The following is a 16,833-nucleotide window of genomic DNA, read 5'->3' as shown; positions in this document are numbered from 1 at the left end:
ATCCTTTCCAATCCTCAGACTTGCTATCTCCACACCAGTGCATCTCCCCAGGAAAGGGCATTTCCTGAATTCAGCAGTTTTTCCCAAGGCTCCCAATGCCATGGAAATGGCTTGACTATCCTGGAATCCTAAGATGGCCCAGGCTTACTCCTTTCCTCCTCCTTCATGTTTATGCTTAAATGTCATGTCACCTTAGTAAGGCCTACTCTCACCACCATACTTAAAATTGCAACTTGTACTCTAAACGGTCCTCTTTATTGGGTTTGACTCTTGTTTTTCCATAGCATTTGTCACCTTGTAATATCAATATAATTTATTGTATCTATTGTTTATTATCTCTCCTTGCTAGAAAGTATGCTCCATGAGAGCAGGCAGCTTTGTTTTGTTCACTTCTGTAACTCAAGCACTTAGAACAGTACCTAGGCACACAATAGGCACTCAATACTGTATTTTTTGAATGAAACACAGACATTGAGAATGACTGAGAAGGGATTATTAGCAAACAAATATTGTACAGCTTCCTAATTTTTTCCTCAAGCTCTTACATTGGTGTTATTAAGGATTAAGATCCTTTGGCCTGCAATAGATTCTCCCACTAGAAAATTTCAACTCTAAAGTGGACCTCTAAGTGGACCTTAAAACATTTTAAAATAAAGATTATGTGCCAACGAGTTATCCTGGGAAGGTAGAGTTGGGATGAGGAAAATATTGAGGGGCATATTGGTTAGGGAAGATTACAGAACACTTATACTTCCTATGCTATATATTTTGGTAATGTTTGAACTTGTTTTTTAAAAGAAACGTGACTTTTGACAGCAGAAAGAAACACAAAGATTCTAATTTTTTAATGTACAAACTTGAAAAGACCTAGGGTAACTTTAGTAATAATTAAAGTTATCACTTGAGAAGAATAAAGGTAATTAAAAAAAATTATTTGAAGGAGAAATAAGCTAAATGCATAAAGTTGTTCAATATAGTTAATACTTATTGTAAAGAGGAACAGGAAAAACCTGAACATCTACAATATGTATGTTATAATAAGTTCAGACAATCTCCTAATAGAATTTCATGGTGTCAACATCAATGATAAATAGGAAGAATGGGTAGTAACACAGGAAGTACAGGGCAAAACACAAAACTTTTATCTATCTACTATGAGAAAAATGTGTAAGTGTGAACACGGATGAGAATATGGAAAGATGAATACATCTATTGTGTTAGAATGGTTTGGGTGAATTTTCTTCTTTTAGACTGATTTTTAATGGCTGTGTCTCTGTGTCCTATCCAGCTCACTTGCTACTATGACTTCATCTCCTTCCCCTCCAACCAGGCATGTCAGATTTGTTGGGTGGCTTCAAGGGTTGACAGCCACATTCTTAAACTTACAGCTTTTGCCACCCCTGTGCTTGGGAAGGGCTCTAGGTTGGCCTAAGGCTGGAGCAAGCCATCCTGAGAGCTGGAGAAAGGGGCGGGATACCAACCTGCTCTCAGGCTCCAGTTTGCAGCAGATGGTGGCCAGGGGGAAGAAAGCTGGGGGGCAGTCTGTGGGGACAAACTTCTCCCAGAAAAGCTTCACGTTGAGGCCAAAGTCCAGTGTTCGGGGCAGGCAATCAGGATCTGCATACACCTGCCCAATGATCTGCAGGTGAAAAGACAGGTGTTTAGGAAGGACTATGGAGGCCACAGACCCATGGGGGTGGGGAGGGGGAAGGGATGCTGGTGCATGGACAAGTAGGATGGGCAGAAGATGGAGTGGTAAACACCTAGGTTAGAGAGCTGTCCCTCACCTGCATCTCTCTAAATCTTGATAATCCAAACCTGTCTCTCAAATTAGAGTCCAGTTACTGAGCAGGATTTAGAAGGGGCCTAACTGGAACAGCTCCGAATTGGCCTTTGGAGGCTGGCAGCTTCCACTCAGCCCACCCTGCCCCACCTGCCTGTGTCCCCTCATAGTGTGTCCTCTGCCAGAGTTAAGGCTCTGTAAGGCAATGTGCTAGACCTGATTCATGTCTGAAACCCTTTGGCACTGGCCTAGTGCTTTGTATACAGATGTTCAATTGATATTAAAGAAAACAATTTTAAAAAAACCTTCCTTCGTTATTCTAACCATTCCTTATCTCTCTTCTCCTCTACTACTCACAACTTTGTAAAAACTACAGAATGCTTTGAATACGTGTGTGTTTGAGTCTCAAGATATACTGAGCTATGCTGCTGTCCAACCGCTAAGCTCCTAAAGGCAGGAATCTTTCCAAGACTCACTCTGTACCACGTGGTGCCTAGCACGGGGCTGGCACTTCCTGGAGTGGCTACTTCTACCTCTTGGTCTTAAGGTGGAGACATCGCCAGGGCCTGGGGGAGGGGGAAGAGGGAACTTGGAAGGGTTACATTTGGCCTAAGAGCTAGACAGCCAGCCACAGGAACATTATCTTGCCTTTCCTACTGGGATTCTAAGTCTCACCTGCCCCTCACTGATCATGGGACCAAGAGCAAGCCACTGCCCCTTTCTGACCCTCAGTTGCCTCACCTAAACAAATCTGCTCAGTCTTTCTCATGAAACCAGTGAGATGCAAACGTGGCAAAGATGTAAAGATGCATTATAAACTGAAGAACCCTACGCCTGTGTTGATTTTATGGCAAGCTGTTCATCCCCCAGGAGGAGACGCCCCAGTTCTGCGAGGGCTCTGTGCCACAGCTCACCTCACAGAGGACGATCCCAAAAGAGAAGACATCCACCGTCTCATCGTAGCTCTTTCCTTGGGGAACACAGGAGAGCAGACTGTTAAATTTCCACCCCTCACCTGGCTCTGCACTGGGTCTGGGGACTAGCCAAGCCACAGCCAAGAACCAGGGCTATAATCAGTTCTGTGGAGATGTTCCAAAGGCTGCCCTGGACAGGTACCACCTGAAGATCATCTTCATTCTGCCCTGGGTGGCCTGCCTTGGAAAGAGAACACAACACTGCCCAGGATGAACCTTATGATATCAGGGGTCTTCAAACTGCGGCCCGCCAGGGACATTTATCCAGCCTGCTGGGTGTTTTTGCCACCGCTGTCTGTCCTGCTTAGTAGCCGACTCAGTGCGCATGTGTGGAATGTGCGCTGCACTCTCCAACAGTCGGAGGGACAGTGAACTGGCCCCCTGTTTAAAAAGTTTGAGGACCCTTGGACTATAGATGAAGAGAACTGAACCAGGGTTCATCTAGGCTCTGCCATTAGTCAGATGTGTGCTCCTAAGCAAGCCACTGAACTTCTCTGGGCCCTGGATTCCAAAAAGGGTTGTATCAGATAATTTCTAAGGCCTCAGAATGCTGTATGTTTCAAGGATACCAGCCAGCATTTCTGGCTGGTTTGACCATTATCCACCAGGGGGCACCACACTTCAGTTCTCAGCAAGGAGAGGGAAGAAAAGGCTAAAGTTAAACAGGCTGAGTGCTCAGCTACTCTTGGGGCACAAAAGCCACCGTGATACCTCACCCTATGTCCAGGATGGGACACTGACCAGTTCCAAGCCCTGAGCTCAGGTGGGAAGGAATTTATTAAAAATTCACCCAGCCCTCAGCTCTGGGTCTCTGGCCCTTACTCTTTACAGGCCTCCCCTAGAGCTCTCAGGGCTCTGCAGCAAGATGTAGCCTGCAAGGTGTCCTCTCTCTGGGGGTGTCCCCTCCAGGGCTTCAGGACTCACCATTCAGCATCTCAGGGGCCATCCAGTAGGGGTTTCCCACCACTGTGTATCGCTTCTTGCGGTCGTTCTTGCGCAAGGTACGTTTCTTGGTGGTGGCCTTCTCCAGTGGGGGCCTCTTCCTCTCTTCCACTATGAGCCGCGACAGCCCAAAGTCTGCCACCACCACAGTCTTGTCCTGGTGGGACAAGGGCCAGGTCAGGACCTGGTGGGGATGTTCTCAAACCTGGCTCTCAGGTGCAGGCATAGGCAAGAGAAGCCATTGAGAAGGGAAGAAAAGGTGCACAGAACAAAGGAGAGTCACAGCAAAAAGCTCTACCCGGTATATGTGCCTGGCGTTTGTGTTTCTAATAGTCTGGTATCCGCATACGACAGATTCCCCAGCCCACGAGGGGGGCATGGCAGAGCCACTGGAGCCCTGAGGTTCCAGGACCCAGAGAGTGGAACTCAGAGGTGGGACCAGGGATTTTCTTTTGTTTTGTTTTTTCCCTGTCCTGCCTTTCTCCTAAAAAGATATGAGGTAGTGGCTAGAAGCAGGATAAGACAGAAAAAGACAAGGTGGAGGCAGCCAGTGAGTAACTTGGAGGAGAAAAGCTCTTTGAATAGCTATAGGGCAGTCATGTGGAAAAGGGATTAAGTTTGCCTGGTATTGGTCTAGAGCAGCGGTCCTCAACCTTTTTGGCACCAAGGACCAGTTTCATGGATGGCAATTTTTCCACGGACTGGGGGCGGGAGAATGGTTTCAGGATGATTCAAGCACATTACATTTATTGTGCACTTTATTTCTATTATTATTATACTGAAATACATAATGAAATAATTATACAACTCACCATAATGCAGATTCAGTGGGAGCCCTGAGCTTGTTTTTCCTGCAACTAGACAATCCCATCTGGGGGTGATGGGAGACAGTGACACTCAAAGTGTGTTGCTTATGTCCACTGTACTCTGTAATCTTGTTCTGGTTGCTGTCACTGCAGAAAACCCTACTTCACAAAGATAGGATGTTGGAAATGGAAGCAGGCTTTTCAGTGCTTTTGTGGCAATCTCAGGATATTCTACCTTGACTTTAATCCAGAACATACGGAGATTTGAAGTTGTCTCAAACATACTTTTAAGGCCACCGTCATTTTTGATCTCAAGCAGTTGATCCTCTTCTAGCACAAAGTTCACCTGGCTTATTCATAAATGGGTCACAGATCCATTCCTTCCCTGTTACATTCAAACTCTTTTGAAAGCTGAGGTAGGTGATCATGCACCAGCTGGGAGAAAGAAGGCCCTGGTTTAGTCTCTTTCAAAATCTCTACTAATGTTTGAAACATGTCAAAAAATTCCATTGTTCACTTGTCAACCCCATAATTCCAGTTTGGCTTTGAATGCAGTCACTTTATCTGCCGACTTGAACACAGTTGTCGTTCTCCCCTGAAGTGAGATTGAGTTTGTTGAGCAGGTTGAATATGTCACACAAGTAAGCACATTTTGTGACCCATTCTGTGTTACTGAAATGTGCTGCCAGTGGTTACTGTTTTTCTAAAAGAAATCTCTGGAGCAGCTCTCTTAAAAACTCTCGCCAGTGATCTATCTTTAGAAAGCCATCTCACTTCTGTGTATAAGAGAAGACATGTATGCTCTGTGTCCATTTCCTCACAGAGCTGCACAAACAGACATGACTTAAGGGCACGTACTTTAACGTGGTTGATAATTTAAATCACATCCTACAAAATGTGTTTAGCTCAGGTGACATTTTTCAGCTAGCCAGCATTTCTCTATGGATGACACAGTGCACAGACTCACATTCAGAAGTGACCTCCCTGACCCGAGTAGTGAAACCAGAAAGCTGTCCAGTCATGGCAGCTGCTCCGTCTGTGCATATAGCAATACAAAATGAACAATTCAGTTTTCCTGATGTGTGATCAAAGACTTGAATAGTTCTGCAGCTGTGGTGTTGGTTGGCAACAAAAGTGCACATAACATATTCTCACGCACATCCTCCTGAAAAATATATCGCACAAAAACGAGCATTGTTGCCTTGTTGTCAACATTGGTAGACTCGTCAACCTGGATTGAGTACCATGGTGACTCATTAATCCTAACAATTGTGCCTCAATATCCTCTGCTATATCATCAATTTGTCTAGTTGTGGTGCTAGCCAAAAGAGGAACACGTGTCACCTTTTGAACCGCAGCCTCTCCTAAAAGTTCACAGCAAATGTCCGTAGCAGCAGGCAGGATCAACTCTTCACCAGTTGTAAAGGGCTTCTTAGTTTTAGCAATGCGGTTAGCCACTAATGATGCTCTCAGTGCAGACACATTTGATGAAGTGGTGGCCTTCAATAAGTGTTTCCGTTCTTTGTGTTCGTTTTTTTTTTTTTTTTTTTGAGACAGAGTCTCGCTTTCTTGCCCAGGCTAGAGTGAGTGCCATGGCGTCAGCCTAGCTCACAGCAACCTCAAACTCCTGGGCTCAAGCGATCCTCCTGCCTCACCCTCCCGAGTAGCTGGGACTACAGGCACGAGCCACCATGCCCGGCTGATTTTTATATTATATATATTAGTTGGCCAATTAATTTCTTTCTATTTTTATGGTAGAGACGGGGTCTCGCTCAGGCTGGTTTTGAACTCCTGACCTTGAGCAATCCGCCCGCCTCGGCCTCCCAGAGTGCTAGGATTACAGGCGTGAGCCACCGAGCCCGGCCTGTGTTCGTTTTTTTCTTTTGAAAAACTCCAACGGCTTGTCTTTTAATACAGGGTGCTTGGTCTCCAGGTGGTGAAGGTTCCATGGCTTGTTGGATAGCCAGTCGCCACGTATTATATAAAGCAGGTTTGGAGAATGTGAATCACCTGTTGCAATGAACCCATAATTTAAGTAGGACTCTTCGTATTTTCTTTTTAAATACAGCTTCCATTTTGTTGGCAGTCTCAGAGTCTTCTGCTGTCTCATCATTGGGTCTTTCTGCCTTTTCAAACAAGCTCTCCAGCCATGTTTGTTTTTTTACTCATTTTTGCTAGAGTTAGCATGTGGGCTTACCAAAACTGTGACTGAGACAAGTGCGCAGTGCAGGAAAAGAGGCACGGACAGAAGCGGTAAATAAAATAATGGCCAGGTCACGCGTGGACTAAAATAACTGTCAGATTCTGACTGAAAGCCTGCCACCAGATGTGGCTGTACAATTGAATTAAATCAACTCACTTGCTGCTGTAAAGTCTGCCACCAGATGCAGCTTTACAACTGAAGTACATTAACTCACTTGCCACTATAAAGCTTGCCACCAGATGCAGCTTGTCAGTCACCACTCACTGATAGGGTTTAGATGAGTCTGCAAGAATTGATCTATTGTGGTCTCTGTGTTGTCAAACCTCTCTGCATCTGTATTTGCAGCCGCTCCCCAGTGCTAGCATCACCGCCTCAGGTCATCAGACATGAGATTCTCGTAAGGAACATGCAACCTAGATCCCTCATGTGCAGTTTGCACTATGAAAACCTAATGCCACTGCTAATCTGACAGGAGGCGGAGCTCAGGCAGTGGTGATATGAGTGATAGGGAGCAGCTGTAAATACAGACGAAGTTCACCGCCACTCACCTCCTTCTGGGTGGCCCAGTTCCTAACAAGCCATGGACTGGTACCAGTCCTCGGCCTGGGGGTTGGGGACCGCAGGTCTAGAGGGCAAGGCCGGGGCCAGCTGGTGGATACCCAGGAAGGCAGACTGCAAGTCAGCAGGGAAATGACACTGTAATGACCACAGCTGAGGGGCTGTGGGAAGAACGTCTCAAACCGGTTCCTGTAAATTTATTAGCTCTGTGGCCTCAGGCTGAGGCTTCAGATGCCACCGCTGTAAAGTGGGGTCAGCAATGGGCTGCTTTACATGACTATTATGGGGCAAAACCAGGTAAGGCAACAGGGCTCTATATACCATTAAGGAACTTCTGAAATCCCTTCTAAACAAATGATTTCAAAGGCTGCTACTGAGAGGAGGTGGAATTGTGTCTAGGAGCTTCCAAAAGACAGAGGAGGGGATAGGAGGCAGCAGGAAGGGTAAGACAGAATAAGTGACACCTCAGTCCTGAAGCAAGAAGGAACAGTCAGCCTCCTTTGTGACAAGGAAGACAGGAGGGCTGGCACTGGGGAGGCCAGGCCAGAGCAGTGGGACGTACCAACTTGATGAGGCAGTTGTGCGAGTTCAGGTCCCGGTGGATGATGCACATGGAGTGTAAATAGGCCTGGAACAGAAGCACAAGCTGAGGCTAAAGGGCCAGTAAACCAACTGGATCCTGACTGTGGAATTGGGGGCCATAGAACCTGCTCTTCTCCCAGGCCATGCCCACCAGCTTCAGAACCTAGACAACAGGACCTGGGCCCTCCCACAGCCACTCTCTCTTCCAAAGCCAACAGAAAGCCAAAAGCTGCCTAGGCTTTCCCTCCATCCCTGCTGCCACCTCCTGCCCATCCTTTTGTTCACCAAAGGATTTTGTTCAACCAATGATTTCAAAGGCTGCCATTAAGAGGAGGTGGAATTGTGTCTAGGTGCACCTCCTCTCCTTCCCCTAGTTTCAGCTTAGGCCACCTTGGATCCTTCCTACCTGTGATAGGGAAGAAGTGACTTCCTTCTGGTCTTGCCAGCTGTTTTCCTGACATTTGCCTGCCAAAATCCATCTTCCTCACTGTCTAAACTGTAACCTCTCCTTCTTCCTACCCATATGCTACTAAACAGGTTTCTATTTGCTATTCCGCCTCTCTAGGCCTGCACCTCTGGCTCTTGTCATTCTTGGGAGCTACTTCCTTTCTTTCTCTTTCTCTTCCCTTGCAAATGTGAAAGAAACCACTCCCTGTGCTCTAGTCCCTGCAATACTGCTTCTATCACTTAGGCTCCTGGAGCTGCTCACACACCTAGAGAGCTCTTCCTGAACTGGTATAGTTCTGACCTGCCTGCCTGCAGATCCCCTCCACAAAGGCTGCCCATGCCTCTCTTGTGCTACCTGCTCTAAGACTCCTGAGTGCCTGGGTTTTCCTTCCAGCTTCCTCAGTGTTGGCCCTTCTTAAAGCCATCTCCTTTTCACATGTGGAACCCCACCAAACATGTGGATGCCTTTTCTGTCCACAGCTCCAGCTGCCCCTTATCTGCAAAACTAGGTGACTGCCAGCCTATCCCCTAGCTCCAGCCTCCAGGAGCCAGTTTCCTGCCCAGGCAATGCTGGGAGGTTCTGCTAACACCTCGGTCCCAGCAGGCACCAATGCTAGTCTTTCCCAAACCTATACCCCAACCATCACTGCCACCCCCCCCCAAATGTCTGGTATGTTACACCACCATTCTTCAAGGCACCTCAAGTCACCCCAACACCTACTCCCCCAACTCCTGTTCCCTCATTGCCAGTCTCTCCACTCTGCCTCTCCCCTGCCTCTTTCTCTCCTGTTCCCACAGACCCTACCTTAATTCAGAAACATGAAATGTTGTGAGTCCCCTGTCCAGAGACTCCCCACTCCATGCCAACTTCCTGACCATACCAAACTCATTTTTGAAAAAGCACAGCCCTGGTCACAAAACAGTCAGCTGGAGGCAATTTCATTGGCACAGAGAGAAACTCAGTAAATAGCTGAGTGACCCACACAAGATGCCAAGGATGGGGTCTCTGCCTTCCAGCGCAGCCCACAACCCTTGCAGCTCTCCCCACTCTCTCCCTACTGGTAGGGTTGTTGGCAGGACTCACCATTCCAGAAGCGATGCCTTTGGCAAATGTGACCTTCTGCTGCCAGGGGAACGGGTCCTGCAGGATGGCGGAATGCTTGTCAGAGGCTGTTGGGCCCTGTCCCACTTGTGGTCCAGAACCCATGGGTCAGCCTGGCCTTCCAGCGCAGTCTCCCTGTCTGTGCCCAGTTCCGCCCAGAATGGTCCTTTGGGGGCAAAGCAGGGCCCCTCTGGCCTTCAAAGTTCCAGGGTGTTCCACTGACAACCTACTTAGTGACTATGCGGTGGTATGCTTACCATACTACGCAGAAAGTCCTTCAGCGTGCCCCCCTCAATGTACTCTGTCAGCAGGTTCAGCTTCTTGTCCTTGTACAGCACACCAATGAACTTGAGCACATTGGGATGGTCCAGGCTGCGCATCACTTTCACCTGCAGTGGAGGAAGCCAAGGAAGGTAGGTGGTTAACTTCCCTCTGTGTCTTCCTCACAACTTCCCTCCAGGGAGTCTGCTTGACAAGTGTTACCTGCATGTCCTACCTCCTCCATCCTATGTGACATGGCAAGGCATTAAGATCAGGATGAGGGAAGACCACCACCATATGGATAGGGATGGCCTCCTTGGCCTCACCCTCAGGATCCTGCCTTTCTAGGAATGTGCTGTGGAAATGGGAGTGGGAGGGCCCCAGAGGTCTGGAGGGACAGCACCTGGACCATAGGTGTAGCCAACTGAAGTTGCTCCAGGGAGTAATTTGGGAGGGGTGGTGAAAACTGGGCAAATGCTCAAGGGTGTCAGTGCTTTGGGAGCCCCAATACTAGGTTCCCTTAGCAGGGTGTTCAGGTGGTTATAACACAGAGTTGTACTAAATTGGTCTATTTTCATGTCCATCATCCCCATAATCTGAGAGCTCCTATGAACCACATCTTGTTTGTTATTGTAGCCCTTGTACCCAGTTTATGCTGTCTTTTTTATTTTTTTTATTTTTATTTTTTTTTTTTGAGACAGAGTCTCGCTTTGTTGCCCAGGCTAGAGTGAGTGCTGTGGCATCAGCCTAGCTCACAGCAACCTCAAACTCCTGGGCTCAAGCGATCCTCCTGCCTCAGCCTCCCGAGTAGCTGGAACTACAGGCATGCGCCACCATGCCCGGCTAATTTTTTCTATATATATTAGTTGGCCAATTAATTTCTTTCTATTTATATAGTAGAGACGGGGTCTCGCCCTTGCTCAGGCTGGTTTCGAATTCCTGACCTCGAGCAATCTGCCCGCCTCGGCTTCCCAGAGTGCTAGGATTACAGGCGTAAGCCACTGCGCCGGGCCTATGCTGTCTTTTTTAATAAGTGCTCCTTGAACAAATAATTATGCTGTAATTTATTAGAGGTGGTGGGGATGTTCCCCTAGCACTCATTTCTGCTTAGTCTTTGAGACTGATTCCAAAGTAAGTTTCCTCTTGAAACTATCATTTGTAAGGTCTTCCTTCTTGCAACAGAGTCACCAAACTCCCCATCTCCACCTTCTTACCTCTGTCAGGAAAGTCTTCTGAGTCTCCTCATCACATCGAATTAATTCCTTCATGACCATCACCTTGCCTGTGGCTTTGTGTGTCACCTACAGGGAGAGTGACTGTTAATGGGGCCGAGACCAGAGGCAGTTCTGAAAAACTGTTTGTGAAATTCTATGCAACTGGCCCTCCTATCCCTTGGAGAACAAGCTGAGCCAGATCAGACCAACAGAGTTCATGTGTAGAAGATGCAACATGGGCAAAAGGGGACTCAGAGGGAAGCATACCCTCTTTCCTGGACAGCTGGGCATGCGCAGAGGAGAGGTGAGAATCCAGAAAAGGGAAGTGGGGAAGGAGGCAGGATGGGACACTGCCAAGCCAAGCAGGGGCTCTGGTCATGTGGCATAGGAGTGAGTCCCTTGGGTGAAAAGAAGTCTGGGAGCAGGAAGGTCAGTGCCACAGACATGCACCAGGGAGCTGGGTGGATCAGGGGTGAGCTCTCCAGCCCCACTGTCGAGCAGGCTGAGACACACAGCTTACCTGACCCCCCCTCCCAGCTCTCAGCAGAGGAGGAGGAGGAGAGAAAGAGAGAGAGGTTAGTCCCCAGACGGTTCATTAGGGAGGCAGGAGCCATTCCCCCGTGTGCTCCTTGCCCAATGCCCAGCACTGAGGCCTGTGGGAGCCTAACACACACTCACTGACTGGGGACAGGAAGGCCATGGTACAGCTCACCCCAACCTGGGTCTCCAGGTCCACAAGTTCACTGTCACAGTAACGCTGCCTTGGCGGGCTGGGTGGGGGATGGGGGGGCACCCCTCACACCATCACCTGCAGTCAGGAAGGAGGCCGGCCTGGTGTCCTGCAGGGTGTGTGGTGAGGCCATGTGACAACTCCCAGAAAGAAAGTAAGAGAGAGGTGTGGGTGCTGCCTCTGCTTACCTTGATGGCCTGCCCAAAGAAGCCCTTCCCAAGGACCTCTCCGTGGATCAGGTCACAGGGCCGGAAGATCTGCTGTGAGTAGCTGCTGGAACAACGGAGGGATTCCGAGCGACTGATGTCACGACTGAGCAGCAGAGGCTCCTTTGGGGAGCTGGGGCCAGGGGACTTGGAGATGCTGTTACTGCGCCTGAGGATAAGGAAAGACAGGGGGTAGGAACAAGGTAGTCCTCAGAGACTACCGGCCATGAAACCCTGGAGGCAGGAACCTCTGGGGCACCCATCCATTCCAGTGCCTGTAGTTCGGATGCTATTACTGGGGGACAGAGGCTCTTACATCAGGCAGATGTGCTATTTTGGGGCTACAGCCTTCAGAGGATTACTTAAGCATAGTGGGAACATTCAAAGTAGGGACTCTGAGTACTTTCCACCTGGAATAATTAACTAGATTCTACTAGCTTATAATGTTCAGTGTGACAGCACCATAGATGGTAATCCACAATCTCCTACATCTGCACAATTTAAGGTACTAACTGGGTTAGAATGATAGCATACTGCCAGCAAAAAAAAAAAAAAGAAATGAGCAGATGGGATTTTGGATTATATATTGCATATTTTTGTACCTGTCCCTATTTCCTAAATTTTCAGATAATAAGCACATCTGAATTTTATAGCAATAAAGCCACGATATTTATGTTTTCAAATGTAGCCAGTAATGGTAATAGCTGATGACTGTTACTTTGGTTTCCTGAAGAAAGGACAAGAAGGTTGAAGTCCACAGCACTGTGGTGAGCTGCAACTGCACACTCTGTGGTGTACATGTTCCTGTTTTACACGGGCTATCCAGAGACGGTTGGGGGGGTTCTCGGACTGTCCTGCCCCACAGGCTTGCTTGCCATTGCTTTTTGATCTGGTCCAGCCGACTGTGCCCACCAGAGCACAAAAGGTTGGCTTCTTCTGCATGGCCCTACAGAACTCTCAGAGGTTCTCTGGCCACCCTACATTGTCCCCGTTCTAGGCCATGCATTTCCAGCCCTTCTCTGCCCTCTGGTGCCCTGCCTCCATTAACTCAATCATGCTGACCAAAGCCAGGAGGCTGCCAAAAGCCATGGGAGCAACCCGTGGGGAGGGCCCTGACTGATTTAGTCTGTTTGGTCAGGAGGGTGGACAGGGAACCTGATTCCTAGCGATCCTACCACCACTTCACATTACTGAATGCTGACCCTATGCCAGCACTGTACAACGTGTCCTTATCCATGTTCAATCCTTACATAATTGGTGAGACAGCCACCTTTATCTTACAACTCCACAGATGCAGAAACAGACTCGAAGGGAGGAAGTGATCTGTGAAGGGACGGGGTGCAGCCTGAAGCCCTGGTGTGGGTATTTCTGCCTGCCAGCCCATGTTCCTGACTCCTGCAAGTCTCCCTCCTTGAGACTTGCACTCGAGGTGACTTGCTCCCTCCCCATGAACCTGGAAGAGTCTAAGGTCTGGGGTCGTTGGTCCCTTAAGTTGAAAACAACTTTCATTCATCTCTTGCTTTATTGTTTTCAAAGTCCTTACACATATTCATTCAATCCCATCTGTGCTCTGACTCCAGGACATGAGTCCCATGCTTTCTCCACAGGCCAAACTGCCCTCAGGGTCCACCATCACCACCTCCTGTCCAGCTCAGGAGCTCAGCCTGACCCTCTGGTTTCTCAGGAAACCTGGCAGACAGCTGGGTTTGCACAGACTCTGGCTATGAACTGTGATGCCCCACAGGGTTGGCTGGGTCAGTACAATTCTTGTGGCCTGTCCCTGGCCAGGTCCCTTCCTAACTCTGCTGGTCCCTGAAAGCCAACTCAGCCTGTGAGGGACAGATATGGGACAAAACAGGGCCGGTATGGGAGGAAGCACCTCAGGGAGCGTCTCCTCAGCGTCCCCTCCAGATTCTCCTTGGTGTCCAAGGTGCAGAGGGTGTGGGAGTGTCCAGCATTCTGCATGTGGGGAGAGAGCCGGGCATCCAGCCGCAGCTGGTCCAGGCGCTGAGAGACAGGGTCATGTTCAATCAACAGCTGAAGTGTCTGGCTTGTCTGGTTAATGGCATCTTCCACCTGTGACCAAGAGTAGTATAAGCTTCCCACAGGCTGCCCCATCCCAGGCCACCCACCGCCAACTCAGATGATCTAAGCACAGTGTGCACAGTGCTCAACTTGGCTAATGGTGGCCTCCAGCTGCCAGTGGCCTCAGAGTGCCCTCTGCCTGGCATCCTGTCAGCTCTCCCACCTGTCAGGCCATCCCTGCTGCCCTGGGAACCTGCTAGGCTGACACAGGTCACCAGTGGTCACAGGCTCAGTGCCAAGACAAAGAGATGGGGTGGGGATGGGAAACAGTAAAGGCCATAACCTGATCTCCCAGAGGGTCTGTTCCATGTCCCACCCCCACAAGACCGGACACACACTCTACCTCCTCCACTCGGAGTGTACGGACGGGAGTCCCATTGATCTCTAGGACGCGGTCCCCAGGGTGGATGGCGTTGCGGTTGTTGGGACTGATGTGCAATCTGTTGACCCTGGGCCAGACAAGAATTGGGACAGGGTGAAGGCATCCTAAAAACCCACTTGATCAATTTTGCTTGTGTGGGGAAAGCTCACGAGGCCTCAGGCCCCTACATAGAAAGGCAACACCTTCCCAGGATGCCCCAGGGCGTCACCACTCACCCAGTGGCCTAAGACAGAAATGTGGACATCATCTTCCCTACCTGGAGTTCCCTCATCCCCTGCCGCCACCCCCGAGAATCCTGCCTTCTCTCCATCACAATAGTTACCAACATCTCTCATGGGGATCACTGCAACAGCTTTCTAACTGGTCTGTATACCACTAGGCTTTCCCCTCTCACCCCAGCTCCACACCAGTGATCCTTCTAAAGTGCTAACCTGGTCACATCACCTTGCTGCTTAAGCCCCACAGTGGATCTGCTGGATCTTCATAATCCCATCCATGCTTAACAGCCCCTTCTCTGGCTACTCCCAACCACTCAATCTATATCAGATAAAACTACAGACTCCCACCTCTGGAGACATGCTTCTTTCTGGTCTCACAATTCCCTCTTCTCTTCATCTAATGAGGCTGTGGAGTAGACCTCACCTCCTCTTGACTTCCTCAACCCTAGTTCCTCTCACCTACAGTACAAGCAGAGGCCTACTGTCCAGTACACAGCAGGAGCACAATCAATATTTACAGGATCAACAGCTACAAGTATGTCATTCCTGGTATTAGAGGGACACAGACTCTTCCCCCATCTAGTCTCTGGCCTGAACCTAGGATGGGGTCTCAACCTCTTTTGGGCCACGAGCCCCATTTTCTTCTCCTTCTTCCATTCATTCACTCAACCAACAAAACAATAATCAACGAAATCCTACTATCCGCCAGGCACTGTTCCAGGCCCCAGGCATGCAATACTGAGTAACACAAAGCAAGTTTCTTCTGGAATTTACATTCTAATGAGGAAGACAAATGATAAACGAACTAATATGCATAGTCAAGCCAGATAATTTCGAAGTGCAAACATGATCTGCAACCTGATACCTGAAAGGTGAGTGATTCTGGCCCTAAGTATCTGGTAGGAAGCAGCCTAAGGCAGAGGGAACAGTAAGTGCCAAGGCCCAGGTGTGGTTACAGCATGTGGGTTCCAGGAAAAAAATATGAGATGAGGATGAAGGGAGCCCTGCATAAGATTTTGGAGTTCTGAGCCCTTTGAGGCCCATCTGTGGACTTTGCTCAAGAAGCCCTGCTGCAAGATTCTCAAAATACTCACTCTTTTACTTGCACAGTGGTGGCGTAGTTGGAGCAGGCACTCTCCACAGACACAGAGAAGCCGCGCCTGCCTTCAGTGGTGGCTGGCATGGAGATGAGTGTGACAGAGTAGGGCAGCTGGTCCCGAACAGATTCTGTGGATAGCCTCTCAAACATGGGTGCCAACACCACCTCGTTGTGGCACTTCCCACTGGGGAGAGGGCAAAAAGGAGGCTAAGAGCCTGGAGTCCCACCTGGAAGTCCCCCAGCAACCACTGCACCATGTGGTTTCAAGCAACAGTACCCATAGTCTCACTACCACCTTCTCTGTCATGATTCTAGCTGGCTGCTCAGAATGAGGAGCTTGGGCTCTCAGGGCGGGCTGGGACTGGGGTGGCGAGCTAGATCTGCAGCAAGTGGTGCACTGGGGAGACTGCTGGCCTGAGTTCTCTTCACTCTGCCTTTGACACACAGTGAGAACCTTGCCCTTGCTTCCTTCCACTGCTTGGGTCCCAGGCTGACTTCATTTGTCAACCAAGGCATTGGATAGGGTAAGCTGGGTGAGCCCTAAGGGGTCTTTGACTTTAATGGTCTGGGATCTTCCTCGGAGAGCACCTTCCCTGACATTTTCTCCCTCTGAGAGAATTGCAGAGCAGGGTGAGGTTATTCTCATGGTAGCTAAGAATAGAGGGCAGAGAGATGTAAATCATTTTCTTATGGTTTACAGAGCTCATTAAAACATTGCTGTGATAGGAATCCAGTGCTCTGACCACCCCAGTAGTTTTCCTGCCCAACTCATCCTGTCACCTGTCCCTATCTCCTGGCCTACTCTTGTGAGTGAGGACAGACAGAGGACCAACATCTTACCAGTAGAGGGTAGCGTGCTGTACCAGGGCGTAAGCATCCCCATCCTCGATGATCACCTTGCAGCTCATACAGGCAAAACATTCTGGGTGGTACTTGAACTCCCCAGCCACCTGTGAGCAGGTGGGGAGAAGGGTGCACAGACGGAGGAAGTGAGTTATCACTGTTGCTGGAGTAAGGACAGGGGTGACTGAGTGGCCACCAATCAAGGATCTCCAGATCATAGTCAAAATCCACCCTTTCACTTCTTGCTTTAGAGCTTCCAAAGGAAGTGCCAGATTATGCCTCCTGACATTTCTGAGATTGCAAAAAACCATTTTGGTCTCAGTCATGAGAATGAGTCTCCAGAAATAATCACCCCCATTAAAAAGGCCCCTAGTTCCTCCAACACAGGGTTGGCAAGT

General features: G+C 49.0%; 1 protein-coding gene across 3 annotated transcripts in view; it reads right to left on the bottom strand.

The window, feature by feature from the left end:
* The window catches only part of LIMK2 (LIM domain kinase 2), a 64,914-nt gene that overhangs the window by 2,467 nt on the left and 45,614 nt on the right, over nt 1–16,833 (bottom strand). For all 3 annotated transcript variants that reach the window (XM_012763966.3, XM_012763967.3, XM_075996705.1), the window contains 12 exons: nt 16,433–16,542; nt 15,588–15,776; nt 14,237–14,342; nt 13,688–13,884; nt 11,791–11,977; nt 10,873–10,959; nt 9,655–9,786; nt 9,380–9,436; nt 7,829–7,894; nt 3,682–3,856; nt 2,698–2,753; nt 1,482–1,639 (listed from right to left, as the gene is read on the bottom strand). In XM_012763966.3, coding sequence (XP_012619420.1) covers nt 1,482–1,639; nt 2,698–2,753; nt 3,682–3,856; nt 7,829–7,894; nt 9,380–9,436; nt 9,655–9,786; nt 10,873–10,959; nt 11,791–11,977; nt 13,688–13,884; nt 14,237–14,342; nt 15,588–15,776; nt 16,433–16,542 — 1,520 coding nt within the window. The remainder of the gene's footprint in view (nt 1–1,481; nt 1,640–2,697; nt 2,754–3,681; nt 3,857–7,828; nt 7,895–9,379; nt 9,437–9,654; nt 9,787–10,872; nt 10,960–11,790; nt 11,978–13,687; nt 13,885–14,236; nt 14,343–15,587; nt 15,777–16,432; nt 16,543–16,833) is intronic.

This window comes from Microcebus murinus, chromosome 22 (genome assembly GCF_040939455.1).
Source record: "Microcebus murinus isolate Inina chromosome 22, M.murinus_Inina_mat1.0, whole genome shotgun sequence".
NCBI lineage: Eukaryota > Metazoa > Chordata > Mammalia > Primates > Cheirogaleidae > Microcebus > Microcebus murinus.
The sequence above is the reverse complement of the archived record's forward strand: the minus strand, read 5'-3'. Positions and strand labels throughout refer to the sequence as shown.